Source organism: Mus caroli, chromosome 12, assembly GCF_900094665.2.
Source record: "Mus caroli chromosome 12, CAROLI_EIJ_v1.1, whole genome shotgun sequence".
NCBI classification, from domain to species: Eukaryota; Metazoa; Chordata; class Mammalia; order Rodentia; family Muridae; genus Mus; species Mus caroli.
This window is the reverse complement of record NC_034581.1, coordinates 75636613-75649889: the sequence shown is the minus strand read 5'-3', so window position 1 is coordinate 75649889 and position 13277 is coordinate 75636613. Positions and strand designations below refer to the sequence as shown.

The 13277-nt window shown below is 46.3% G+C and overlaps 1 protein-coding gene across 3 annotated transcripts in view; it reads left to right on the top strand.

The window, feature by feature from the left end:
• The window catches only part of Slc8a3 (solute carrier family 8 member A3), a 134074-nt gene extending 123886 nt beyond the window's left edge, over positions 1-10188 (top strand). Inside the window, exons 4-7 of one of the 3 annotated variants that reach the window (XM_029484915.1) lie at positions 3060-3184; positions 3942-4041; positions 5608-5883; positions 8255-10188. In XM_029484915.1, coding sequence (XP_029340775.1) covers positions 3060-3184; positions 3942-4041; positions 5608-5883; positions 8255-8631 — 878 coding nt within the window. In that variant the 3' untranslated portion in view covers positions 8632-10188. The remainder of the gene's footprint in view (positions 1-3059; positions 3185-3941; positions 4042-5607; positions 5884-8254) is intronic. The other 2 variants (XM_029484916.1, XM_021178775.1) reach the window with 2 other exon arrangements.
• Positions 10189-13277: the final 3089 nt, after the last annotated feature.

Here is a 13277-nt window from a genome sequence, read left to right as displayed (position 1 = left end):
CAGACAGCTCAGGTTTTGATTTCGACCTTCTTGGGAGAACAGAAACAACAGTGCCTGGTGGTGAACGAGAGTAAATGTGCTTGTCCTGGGCTGTCTCATCAAGTTCAGGGGCCTTAAAGTGGGAGACTTAGCCCCACCTCTGCTTCTTTGTGGGAATGTCTCTAGAGCACTCACAGTCCATCCTTGTCTAGCCTGGAAGGCTCTTTGTTCTTCCAGTATTTGTCCAATCTTCCATCTTACTTATATTCTCCCTCCCACCCCCACCTCTTTCCCTTTCTATTCCTAGAACTGAGAGTTTGTTTAGTCGGCCTGAATATCAAGATCACCTCTCCTTTGTTCTCCTCACTGGAAATTCTGAGGAGTGATTATCCTTTGTCTTTTATGATTGGAACTTGAAGAAATTAACTTAACTTGAACTTAAAGTAATGACCATTATACAAAAAAAATAGAAAAAGGAGAGGATAACTTGCAAGTCAGAGTTTATAGAAAGGTGTGTGTGAAAGAGTCAGTTAACAGATATAAACAGTGCTTCTGTGGGGCTCTGGGTGACTTAATCATAGAGGATTGGCTGCTTGTCAAAGAGATTTTTGCAGGAGGCTAGATACAAAAAGTGGCTGTCACCACAGGGGTGGACAGGTCAGCAGGTAATCAATAATATGCCAGATGGATATAGTGCTAGATTGATAGCTAGACAAGGGGTTAGACAGGTACATTTATGTGTCACTGGAGAGCTCATTATATTGGTATAAACTTCTCATGGCACATGTAAAGTATGACATGAGGGAACTGGGGAGGGAGGGGCAGAATGACACTGTCACTGCTGAGACAAGCAGTATGGTGTGATGCCAATGCCAGAGAGAAGAAGAAAAGGCTACCCATTCTTTAAGGAGTTTCTCTGCCTTCTCTAAGGGCTTCTCCCCGCAATGCTTTGCAGTTCCATTTCTAGGACTGCTGTCCTTGCAAATACCTCCATCACATTCAGACTCCCAGATTTGCCTTCAGAATAAACTCACCAGAGACCCATATTAAAGTAAGTGAGGTGAGGCTGCTAGAAGATACCATCCAACTTGGAAGTATAAAAAGGAACGGAGAATAAGTGAAAGGTGAGTTACCCACGGTAAACAAGACATGTAGACCCCCCCCTCCTTAAGGCTTGGAAAACATTGTGGAAAAGGGGCAGGAAGAATGCAAAAGCCAGAGGACAAGAAGAAGATCTAGAGAATGCCATCCCATTCTCTGTCTGGACACTGTACAGCCATTCTCATCATGAACTCAATGCAACTGTCCTCATCTACAATGAGCCTGCACAAGAATGACTCTTTCACCAATGGCAACCAGAAGGGAAAGGAAGTCAAAACAACCCTCCCAACCTGCAACCCTAGTGACCACGATAGGTTCTGGGAACTAGGGGGTCATTGCCATCAGTTGAGTAAACAACTAGGGAGCCTACAATTCTCCAGCATATAGCTCCAAATCCACCATTTTGCAGACAGCCCAGGTTAAACTAACAGGGTCTCAAAATCTAACTAAAATGTATGAATGTGGAATGGAGACTTGTTGAGAGAGTCTTGACAGAGGTGACAGGGGGTGAGGGGAGGGGTCCATATCAATTACAATGCATTACACATGTGTGAGGAAATGTCACAGCACAAGTCTAACAACAACAAAAAAGACCTAGATCTTCAACAAACACCAGCGCTAGGCTGGTGCAGCACCACGGACAGCTCCAAGACCTTGTCCCGGATCGCCTTCCCATTGGTTGCAGAAAACAATAACTCCAACAACTAGCTCAGATACTGTAGCCTGTGCCACTGTCAACTGCCCTTCTCCAAGGAGAAAAATCTTCATATAAATAAGTCTCTCTATTTAGCCACACCCATCGTGGTTCATAGTCTTTCCCTGAGTTGCTTTCACTGCAGCCACAAGAACCCAAGTTCCTCTGCCCCTCACTTCACTAATTCCTAGGCCTCAGAAAAAAAGACTTCCTTGGCCTCCAACCCATTTTGTCCTTGGGATTATCCAAGGACTAGAGGATTCCTGTGGGAGGTTTACTGTGTGGAATGAAAGCAATTAAAGAGCTGAATAAAAGAACTAATTGCATGTGAGAATGTAGACTTGGATGGGGGGATGTTTAAATGAGCTCTGAAAGAAACAGGCTGCCAAGAGCGATTTTCTAATCAAAGGGGAATAAAAAGATCCAATCTCTATTTCACTCTAATCCAGAAAACATGTCTTCATGGTGAAGTGGCTGTAGAATGGACTCACCAGCTGAAGTGGAAAGACTGTTTAGCTGTTCAGCATGAGAAGGGATTGTCAGTCCATGATGCAAGAGGCAGAGTGACTCACAGAAAGCTTATGAAGGACATAAAGGAAGAACTTTGTTCTTAATGAGTTATATTATTGTTATTCCAGAAGAAATGTCCCTCCCTTGTATAGAAATCCTGGGGGATCTGTCATCGGAACACCATGCAGTTCCTTGGGATATTGTTCGAGTTTCTCACCGTGAGGATGTCATTCCCGTATGAAGTGGAGCTATCTCTGCAAACATTTTCCTTTCTCTTTCATAGATAGAACAGTGACAGCTGTGTTAAACAAATGCTAATGGGAGCCAGTAGGCAGGGCCATTGGATGCATGTATCTCCCAAAACTCTTACATGGAGCAGTAGACAACCACACCCAGCAATTCAAAAGAATTAAAGATCAAGAGATTTGGCCTTCCTTCCCAGCTCTGCAACCAAATGTCTTGGGGACGTCACTTGGTATCATTCACTGGGAATTTTTTGAGTCAGATTGCCTACCCAGGGATAAAACAAAAAGATAAATGCTTATCGCTGGCCTGCCAGGAGCCTGTTTATGGTCTGATCACAGAGTTTCTGGCACTTAGTAGAAAGAGATGTTAGACATACTCAGGCCAAGAGCTGGAGCAATTCCTCAGCGGCTAGGAAATACCCAGTATTTGAGGGCTGCTTGCTTTGCACTCACTCCTTGTGTCTCTGAGCTATGACGTTCTGGGAGATGGAAAATGTGCTAAAGCTAGTCTGTTGTTTCTTTTGTTGCAGAAGTGACAGACAGGAAGCTGACTGTGGAGGAAGAGGAGGCCAAGAGAATAGCAGAGATGGGAAAGCCAGTATTGGGTGAACACCCCAAACTAGAGGTCATCATTGAAGAGTCCTATGAGTTCAAGGTCAGACCATCAGTGAGGTCTAATGAAATGATAGCTAATTAAGGTGGGGGACAGGAGTATAACTGGGTATTTCCTAACCACTGAGCCATCTCTCCATAAGGCCTTGTTCTGATTTCACTACTGAGAGTGTGAAATAGAAACTGAACAAATCATGTACTCACTCAAGTCTCCATTTCCCCATTTATAACATCTAACAAGTAGTGCTGGTTATCTGTACACTAGGAATACTATAGGGAAACATGATATAGAATATCAAATAAGTAGGAGAGGCAGCATTTAGGTGTGTCACCATAACTGTCTAAGTGTATGTTTTAAAGATACCAAAACTCACTACTCCAGGGCAAGGCCTATTGACATCTTATTCTATAGTGATATTTCAAGTCAGGTGTGGTGGTGCACAAGCCTTTAATCCCAGGTACATGTGAGGCTGAAGCAGATGACCTCTGTAAATTCAAGGTCAGCCTGGTCTACATGGAGAATTCCACCACAACCAGAGATCCATAACAGAGAGACCCTGTCTCAGAGAGACCACAAAAACCCTCTAGAGTTACATTTCTCTGAGCACCTGCTGTCAGAATTCACAACCAAAGAAAGGGGAACCAGGAGTTCATCCTAGAAGACACCATCCAAAGCCACCTCATGGAAAATGTTTATAACCCAAGCAATTTAGGGCATCTTTCATTCCTTTGTAACACAGAGGCCTCATTGGTTCTGAGAACTCTAACTTTATCATGCCAAGTTTTTCTCTCCATGACAGAGTACAGTGGATAAGCTGATCAAGAAGACAAACCTGGCATTGGTTGTGGGGACCCATTCCTGGAGGGACCAGTTCATGGAAGCCATCACTGTTAGTGCTGGTAAGCGGGTCCTAAAAATAGCCTTGCTAGGAGCACAGACAATGCCCAAGAAAGAAGATCAAGCCTAGCTTTGTGGCTTATCACTTCCCAGGGGAGTCTACAGTGGGTCTTCCTGGCTCTGGTCCTACATGTTTACCTATCTCACTGAGCAGCCGAAAGAGATAGCCACATCTGTCTTCCAACCCTGATCCTTTTGTGTGAATTAGTACAAGGATGCTCTCTGTCTTCAATGTTCTTGGCCCTAAGGAGAACGACTATTAAGTAAGTGCAGAGGAAGCTCAAGTCCCCACCGTTCTTTATCTTCTCCTTGGTTTGCCCTCCTTTTCTGTAAAATGGAAAATAATTCTGCCTTATAGGACTAGATATCAAGAGCTAGCAAAATGTTTTGCCTTGACCCCCTTAACTAACCTCCACCCAGGATGGTTCCTTTGACATTTACAAGAGGACCCATGTCTAGCCCAGGCAGAAGCCCCAGATGCCTGGAGATGTGTTGGAATGAGGATGGACAGGGTCTCCCAGCTGCCCCTGCATTGTCTCTCAGCAATACTATAGTTCTCTGGAACTGACAAGCACTACTGGCCTTGTCTTTTTCCATGAGGTTTTGTTGTCATAGCAACCCACAGGGTCACATCCCTAAGGCCCCAGAGCCAGAGCAAACTCACAGCCAGGAAAAGAGGCTCGCTGTTGCTGCTGCTGCTGCTGCCCTGCTTTCTCATCCATTCGGCTGTGTCCCTTCTGATGACCTGACTGTGCCCCTCAAGAGACAACAAAAGGAATGTAGGCCACATACTCTGCCCCCCTCCCCTTCACAAAGGAGGTAACTGAAGCTCAGAAACTATAGGTAAAGTGCCCCAGGCTAAGATTTCTTTCATTCAAAATTAGAATTAGAATCCAGATTCCTGACTTCTGCTCCTTCCAAACTAAGGCACATTTTTCTCCTGGGCCACTGGAGAGGCATATGCATCCACATCTCTTAGCAAGGATGAGCATAGACCATGGGATATCAGAGGGATGGTACTAACTCTCTGGTCTACCTCCATGATCTAGAATGACAGCCATCCCCCTGGAGATGAATAACGACAGTATTATGATTGCTATTGCTGTAGACAAGTTAGAAAACACAGGAGGAATCCCACTGGCACCCAGTGAAGACTGAACAACCACACAGCCAAATTTGTTTTCTTTGCCTAGATCAAATGCATCCCGTCCCGGCCTCCTTTGTCCCTCCTCTGCCCCCACCCCCCCACCCCGTCCTGTCCTGTTTTCCCACCCTGCCTCTTAATCCCATTCTCTATTCTTTTTCTTTATCCCATGGCTTGTTTGCCTTCTTCCGTGCTCACTCAGCACCCTGCACTTAAGCTGATCAGTGGTCGGTCACATGACCAGTTTGTTTCCCATTTCCCAACCGTTTGTGTGGTGCCCACCCTGTTTCCCCACCAGCTGTCCAGAGAAAGCTGGATCCCCATTCTGGCCTGGGATGCCTGGGACGTGGGTTGGACTTGACATTTTCATGGAGGGATCTCTGACCTCCCTTCCCTTTCTCGGGCCTGTTTATCTTATCTCCAGCAGGGGATGAGGATGAAGACGAATCTGGAGAGGAGAGGCTGCCATCCTGCTTTGACTACGTCATGCACTTCCTGACGGTCTTCTGGAAGGTGCTTTTTGCCTGTGTGCCCCCCACAGAGTACTGCCACGGCTGGGCCTGCTTCGTGGTCTCCATCCTCATTATTGGCATGCTCACCGCCATCATCGGGGACCTGGCCTCTCACTTCGGCTGCACCATCGGGCTCAAGGATTCGGTCACAGCTGTTGTTTTTGTGGCATTCGGCACCTCTGTGCCAGGTGAGAGTGAGGAGTGCTTAAGTTTGCAGGGAGGATGTCCCCTCATTTAAATGACCCCTACACTCTGCCTAATCTCAGATCGGAAACAGCAGGCCATGTGGGTCACAAACAATTCACATGGCCAATCCCTGCCCTGCTCATCAAAACCTTATTAGTCAGGGGAAACTGAGGCCTTCCGAGTATATGGTACCTAACCAAGTGAGTGGCCCGATTTCTTAGCCTTCATGTTATATTAATAAGGTACATACAATGTAATTAAATAAACAGAATAAGGCCCTTCCATTTGCCTACGACAGCTTATGAGAGTTTAAAGATTAGCCTGCTTACAGATGTCCCCATAGAGATACCTGCAATCCTTGTTGGCCTCCCTTGCTCCTGTGGTCACCTTTGAGGTCAAAGCGTCTCCTATCAGAACTGGCATGAGAACCTTAGTGGGACCTGTCCTCTAGTGTGAGGAATTCCATGCTGTTTATCTTATTCTAAGCATCCAAAGGCAAACCGCGGTAACTATTCATTAATTCATTTAGTAGACTAATGTTAACTGAGCTCCCGAGATGCCTGATACCGTGTTGTGCTGGTTGCAGATCTATTATGTGAGTCAAGGCAGACATGTTTCCTCCTCAGCCCTCAGCTAAAAACATCTAGCAAAGGAGACAAGACCCAACTAATTAAAATCCATCTTAATAATTCCTATGAAGTAAAGGTGTCAAACAGGAAACCTTGAGTTAAGCTGAGTCAGGGCAGGTCCTATGGAAACCATGCCTGAATGACAAATACTAAGTAGCAGGAATTAGGCCAGGCTCCCTACTTAACTCAATCTGGGTTTCTGCAGCATCTGAACTCTAAGCTTTTGCTAGATTCAAGTATTTGTACTAAATCTCACCAGGCAAAGGTCTACAGGGTAAATCAGGAGCATCCTTCACTGTAGCAAAGAAAGATACCCTTCCAGAGGTCAATCCTAAGTATTAAGTTCTTCAGTGTGGCTATGACAGAAATCCCAAGAGAAAAACTTAAAGACAGAAGAATCCATTTTATTCACAGTTTTGGGGTGTCAGCACAACATGTCAAGGAAGGATACGATGGAGAAAAGCAATTCATATCTTGCTTGACAAGAAACAAAGAATGTGGTAAAAGGCCCAAGGCAAGCTATTATCCCCAAGAAATGTTCCCCAGTGAGATACCTGTCCCAACTAGGTCCCTCTTGCCTTTCAGTGCCTCCTAATAATGCCATTGAATTATGACTTCATTAGTGAATGTGTCCATTCCTTGACTCACAGCCCTTAGGATCTAATAGTCTCTGGAAACTTCATCACAGACACACCCACAGATACCATTCGACCAATCCCCATCTAACCAAGTTAATACTCGAAATGAATCATCCCACTATATCCACAGCACATTTCAGGAAATCTTTCTCCTGAAAGCCCAGCTCAGACTGGGGGCTGGGAGGACTGCTTTATGAATTAGTGATGTCATAAATCTGGCTATTAGAGAAGTGAATCTGCTGGTAAGAAATCAAATGGTGCCAGGAGCCTTGCAGGTGAGATGCCCTGTGCTCACTGTTCTCCAGGCCTTGACATGCCTCAGCCATCAGAGGGTAAGGGGCAGATGTGAGGGGGAAAAACATATGGGGAAAATAACCAGGGATAGATAAGAGCCATCCTGAAAAATGATAGTTAAGAGAGACCAAGACACTTTCTCTGGGAGATCCAGGAAACTTGGCAACACTGAGATATCAGGAAATACTGCATAGGGACATAGTTTAAGGTATTTCCAAGACCCCAAAATTGGTCCAGAAAGCACCTGACAACACTGGGGCTTTCAGAAGAATATGCTATGGTTCATATCTCTGATTGCATGGCTCTTGATGAAACTCTTTGGCTGTGGGAGGATGTTATGAACAGGGTTCTTCCACAGGAATTCTAGAGTCAAGTCTTTAGCTAACTTAAGTGACCTTCTGTAGATGCCATAGCCCTTATTTTCCTGAACACGTGGGCATCTCTCAGTCGCTGTCGAAGTTATGTGAGTACATGGCCCACATGACAGTGGCAACCTGCTTCCGGGGATGTGAAAGTTCCTTGGGTAGATGTTATGAATTGTTTCTTTGTTAAAAACAGAGTCAGTGGGGAATGATACACCTGATAGGTAAATATTGGGATGGGACTAGCTCGTAGGAAGCTTCAGATACCTACAGATGAAGACTAGGAAACCCTGACCCATAATTGGATGCCCTCAAGGTCACACAGCTCAAGAGTAGCAGAGCTGGAAGTGGTCCCTTTGCCCATGCTGCCAAGCTGCCTATAAAGGATGCTCAGAAGGCCCCGCCCAGCCCATCCTCCCACAGCTCCCATTTGTCTCTGTCCTTTTCCAGATACATTTGCCAGCAAAGCTGCTGCCCTGCAGGACGTGTATGCAGATGCTTCCATTGGCAACGTCACAGGCAGTAATGCCGTCAATGTCTTCCTGGGTATTGGTTTGGCCTGGTCCGTGGCCGCCATCTACTGGGCCATGCAGGGACAGGAGTTCCATGTGTCCGCTGGCACTCTGGCCTTCTCGGTCACTCTTTTCACCATCTTTGCATTTGTCTGCCTCAGTGTGCTCTTGTATCGTCGGCGGCCCCACCTGGGCGGGGAGCTCGGAGGTCCTCGTGGCTGCAAGCTTGCCACGACGTGGCTCTTTGTAAGCCTGTGGCTCCTCTACATACTATTTGCCACGCTGGAGGCCTACTGCTACATCAAGGGGTTCTGAACCGCCGGAACAAGACCGCCACAGGGCAGACCTAGGACTTCTCCTGAGAGAAGGGCGCACCCTCACCAACCTTCCCAGGTTGCGCATCCCTGGAGCAGATGCATCGGGACCCGAGCCCCAGGAACTTCACCTGACCTAGGCCCTGGCACTGCACAGAAAGGGCAAAACTTAACCAATCCAATGGACTGGAGAAGGCACCCACTGTCCAAAGTATTTAATTGAAAACAAACCAACAACAGCAACAAATCCACCTCTCCCCATCCTGCCACTCACAGCCCTGAGCCTCCCCTTCTATCCCACCACCCAACTATTCCTTTGACTCTAGTTCCCCCCAAGGAGCAGGATCTGCCCTGTCTCCAGCAAGATGCATCAAGACTCCCTCACTCAGCTGTCAGGGTATGAGAAGGAGCCGCCTGGGCAATGGCTGCCTTGGGATGCTCTCTTCACCTGGTCGTCATTGTAGTCATTTTCATTCTCCTACCAGGTTCCGCTTATTGTCTTGTCTTCTCTTCCTGAAGTTAGTGACAAAGGACCCTGAAGGAATTCCAAATCTGAGTGACAGACACCCTCCTGCTCTCATCAGGCCGCTGCCATCTCTTGGCTCCAACTCAGGGCATAGGAGGGGCTTCATTCTGCGTGCGTTGACATCAAACCCAAACCACAGAGGAATCACCCTCTTCTCGGTGGAAGCCATTCTATGTCTCTGTGTTGCACCTGTGTGTGTGCCCTCCCACCAAGAGACTTCAGAGCGGAGATAAGCGTGTTCCAGGCTGACCAAGGGCACCCGGGGGACACACAGGGAACACCTCTCCAATGTTTCTGAGTTTGTGTCTGAGGTGGGGGAGAAGAGGGTCTTCAACTGGGGAGGTCTCTAAGGGAGTGGGTCTCTAAGGGTCTCTTAAAGTGTCAGTGTTTGGGGGCATGGCAGCGTCACCACCCCTCTCTGGCTGATGTGCCATACTCCGAGGGCTGAAGAGGTGGCTTGAAATGAATTTGGAGGCTTATAAGAGAGCAGGGGCTTCCTTCCCCCTCTCCTGGCCTTCAGGCCACTTTTGAAAGCATGTTCATTGGATGGGGACCGAAATCCTTCATTTCCCCCATGTCCCTGCTTATTTTTAAACCTCATAAAGCTCCCTCTTACCAGAATGTGGGGTATTTCTTATGCCCTGCCCCCAAGGAATCCAAGTCACCACATTGCCAAAGAATCCAGGCTTCTAGAAAACAAGAACTGACATGCTGACACCCCACCTCCCAGACCTTTCCCCTATGTGTTTTGAAAAGACCTGGCTTTAAATCACACACACACACACACACACACACACACACACACACACTACAAAACTGCCCACGGGTCTTGAGGCTTTCTGCATTGACATAAATACATTTTCTAAGAGAGAAAGACAAAATTAAAATGACACCTGTTTAATTTTAAACAGATTTTTTAAAAAGAAAATAAAAAATAAAACAATGCTCATGTCCTAAGCTGTGTTGACAGTTGCCGATGGAAATGTTGGGTTGGTTCAAAAAAAATAATAAAAATAAAAGGTCTACTTATATGTCTCTACACACAGCCTGCTTTCCCCCTCCACCCCCCCCCCCGTGTTTCTTCAATGAATGGTCCAGGAGCCACCTTGGGTATCTGCTGAGGCAATGCAATTGAATTGAAGGCGTTGTCTCCCATCACACACAAGTACTAATATGCTAGACATAGTATTTTTTTAAACAAAAAATGTTCATGGAAATGATATCTGTCACAGCCCAGACTTCAGGAAGCAGGAGGACGTAGGCCATGCGGATGGGGCAGATAGCAGCAAGGGAACATTTTGTACAAGAAGGGCAGGGCAGGGAAAGACTCTGACTAGAAAGACATACTTAGCCAGGACTCCCCACACAGAGACTCAGAGTCATGTCTGTTTGCTCAGGACTCACTCAAAACTCCTACTGTGTGCACCTCCCATGTGTTCAGTTACATTCTGGTGACACAATGAAGACTTAGTCCTTGACCATAAGAAGGTCACAGTGAAGAAGATGAAGTAAAATTTCTTTTAACACAGTGTTTTGAGTTCTAAGAAATAGGAACCAATGAAACTGGTTCTCGAAACAGAGGGGGGCATGCACTGGGATGCCTGGTTGGGTTGGGGTTTGTGGAACTCAGATCAGGGGGACCTGAAGAACCAAGACTACCTTCCCTGTCTGCCATTCATGTGTTCTCTCCAGTCCTTGCCTCTGTGTGTGTGCAGCCCTTCCCCTCCTCTGGTCTGCTCATCCCATAGTCCAGCTCAGTTGACAGCCCTAAAATGATTGCATGGCCTCACAACCCCACTCCACAGAACTAACTGGAGCTTTCTGTTGGAGATCTGGGAGCAAATTTGCAACCGAGAGAATGCAATTAATTGCTAGTACCCAGAGCAGTATTTCTAGAAGGCAGAGACCTTTGTAGAAGGTGGTGTTGGCGAGTGTGTGCAAGCATGCATGTGTGTGTGTGTGTGTGTGTGTGTATGTTTGTGTGTGTCTGTGTGTCTCTGTGTGTGCTTGTGTGTGTGTCTGTATGTGTGTGTGTGTCCATGCACACACAGGCACACATGTGAAGAGGTGGGGGAAGCGCATGTGGGTGGGTAGCTATGGACTGAATCCATTCCAGGCCCAAACAAGACAGAGAACATCAGACAGAGAACATAAGGATGTAGAAATTACATTGCATGTCAGTGCCTCTTCCTAAGCTGAGCAGTACGAGAAGCTTCTGGAGCTTGTGATCAGGTGCAAATGAAAACGGCCCTGGACCACGGATGCTCAGAGGCGTGGCATGGACAGAGGGCCGTCAAATCACTGACTTGGCCTAGAAGAATGGAGAAGGACCTCACAGAGAATGGGACCTTGAAACAAAAATAAATGGCAATTTATTTTGGTGAGAGGACTCAGAATGTAGAAGACAGACAAAAAGAAGCAGCGTGCCCAAAGGCAGAGGACCAGATGGGACCACGAGTAGAGCTCAAGAAGGGGGAAAGGCAGGCGGATGCTAGCTGTGGCCTGCTTGTGTATCTAAGAAAGGTTTAGGTCAGGGAGGTCTTGTGTTGAAGGCAAAAGAAAAGGAATGGAAAGAAAGTCCCACTACTGCAAAAATGAATAAACACCACTTCCCTTTCTGCATTGCGGAGTTCTGTCCTTCCCTAGGTTTAAATTTCTGGCCAAACTGGGGCTAAGAAAAGAAGATTTGAGAACGTAAGTCCTGCTAGGAGGTGATAACTAGGCAACAATAGGTAGGTAGGTAGGTAGGCAGGTAGGTAAGTAGGTAGGTAGGTAGGTAGGTAGGTAGGTAGGTAGGTAGGTAGGTAGGAGAAAGAGAGGGACAGGGAGAGGGAGAGGGAGGGAGAGAGAAAGATCTGGGCTAAAAGATCTGTTCCATTGTTCCATGTTATTGCTAATTAAGAATGAAGATAAAAGTGTTTTTAAGCTGATTCCATGGGAGAAACAAAAGCATGAATGCCATCTGTGTGCATCTCTCCTTTGCTTTGAGTCATTTCTAGATCAACCAGGCTTGGTACTTTATTGAGAATGAAGCATGCGCACAAGGGGGTGGGATGCACAAGGTGATACACGCAAACCACCTGACAGCCATAACCGACCATGCTAAAGGCATCCCTTCAGGATGCCTCAGTCCCTCCCCAATGAATCGGTATGAAGGTGACATTGCCAGCCAGAGTGCACAAGCTGAGCCACAACCTTCCCGATCTCTTTATCTCATTTATTTTCAGGACATAATAGCTACCATAATAAATCAACCCCAAGACTTCAATAGTTTAAGAGACCATGAAGTGCACTCCTCATTTATACAATAATCTAAGGATTCTTGGTCAGCAAGTGGCTTCCTTCCACATGATGATTCAGGGACTTGGTGTCTTTCATTTTATAACTTCCACTTTCTGCATGTCTTCTCCATTCATCTCAGGTAAAAAGTAAATTGGAGGTGAGACACACACACACACACCTAACTGCCTTAGCTTCCAAGTCATATCACATTTGCCCACATCCAATTAGTAAAAGCTAGTCACTTTTACTCATTCAAATAAAAAGACGCTGTGACATATAGTCCTTAGTTGGGCAGTCACTCTCTTGTAACCCCTCTAAACTGCAAAAGGATCTTTGGTTGTAAATGGTTGTCTTGCCACAATGCCTTTGCGATTAACGAGAGATATTTTAATATTAATACCCAAGAACAATCTGACCTATGTCTGTACAGTTTTCAGAGCCTTTCATATACATCATTTGTGATAAGAGCTAGAAGAGGTAGATACCATTCTTTTCTGTCAAGGGTGTTACGAGTGGTTATATGATTTCCCTGGAGCTCACAGACAGTACGGCTCAGGCAGAAACACGGGTCTGATTCCAAATTTTGCTCAGCATGCCTGTTCCAGAATATCATGACCTCTTGTAGCAAACACCAGAACAAAGGATGGTAGGAGACTAGAATCTTAGGAGGCTGAATGTAGCCAGTGAAAGAAGCCCACAGAGAGGCAGCCAGTTACCAATTGGGAGCACAAGAGAAACCAGCCAGCAGTTAGTTCTCCGGTCTGTCCACAATGTCTTCTCACCTACCTTGTCCTCATCCTTCCTGAATGAAGAGCTGGATGGGGTGGCCTACCTGCAAG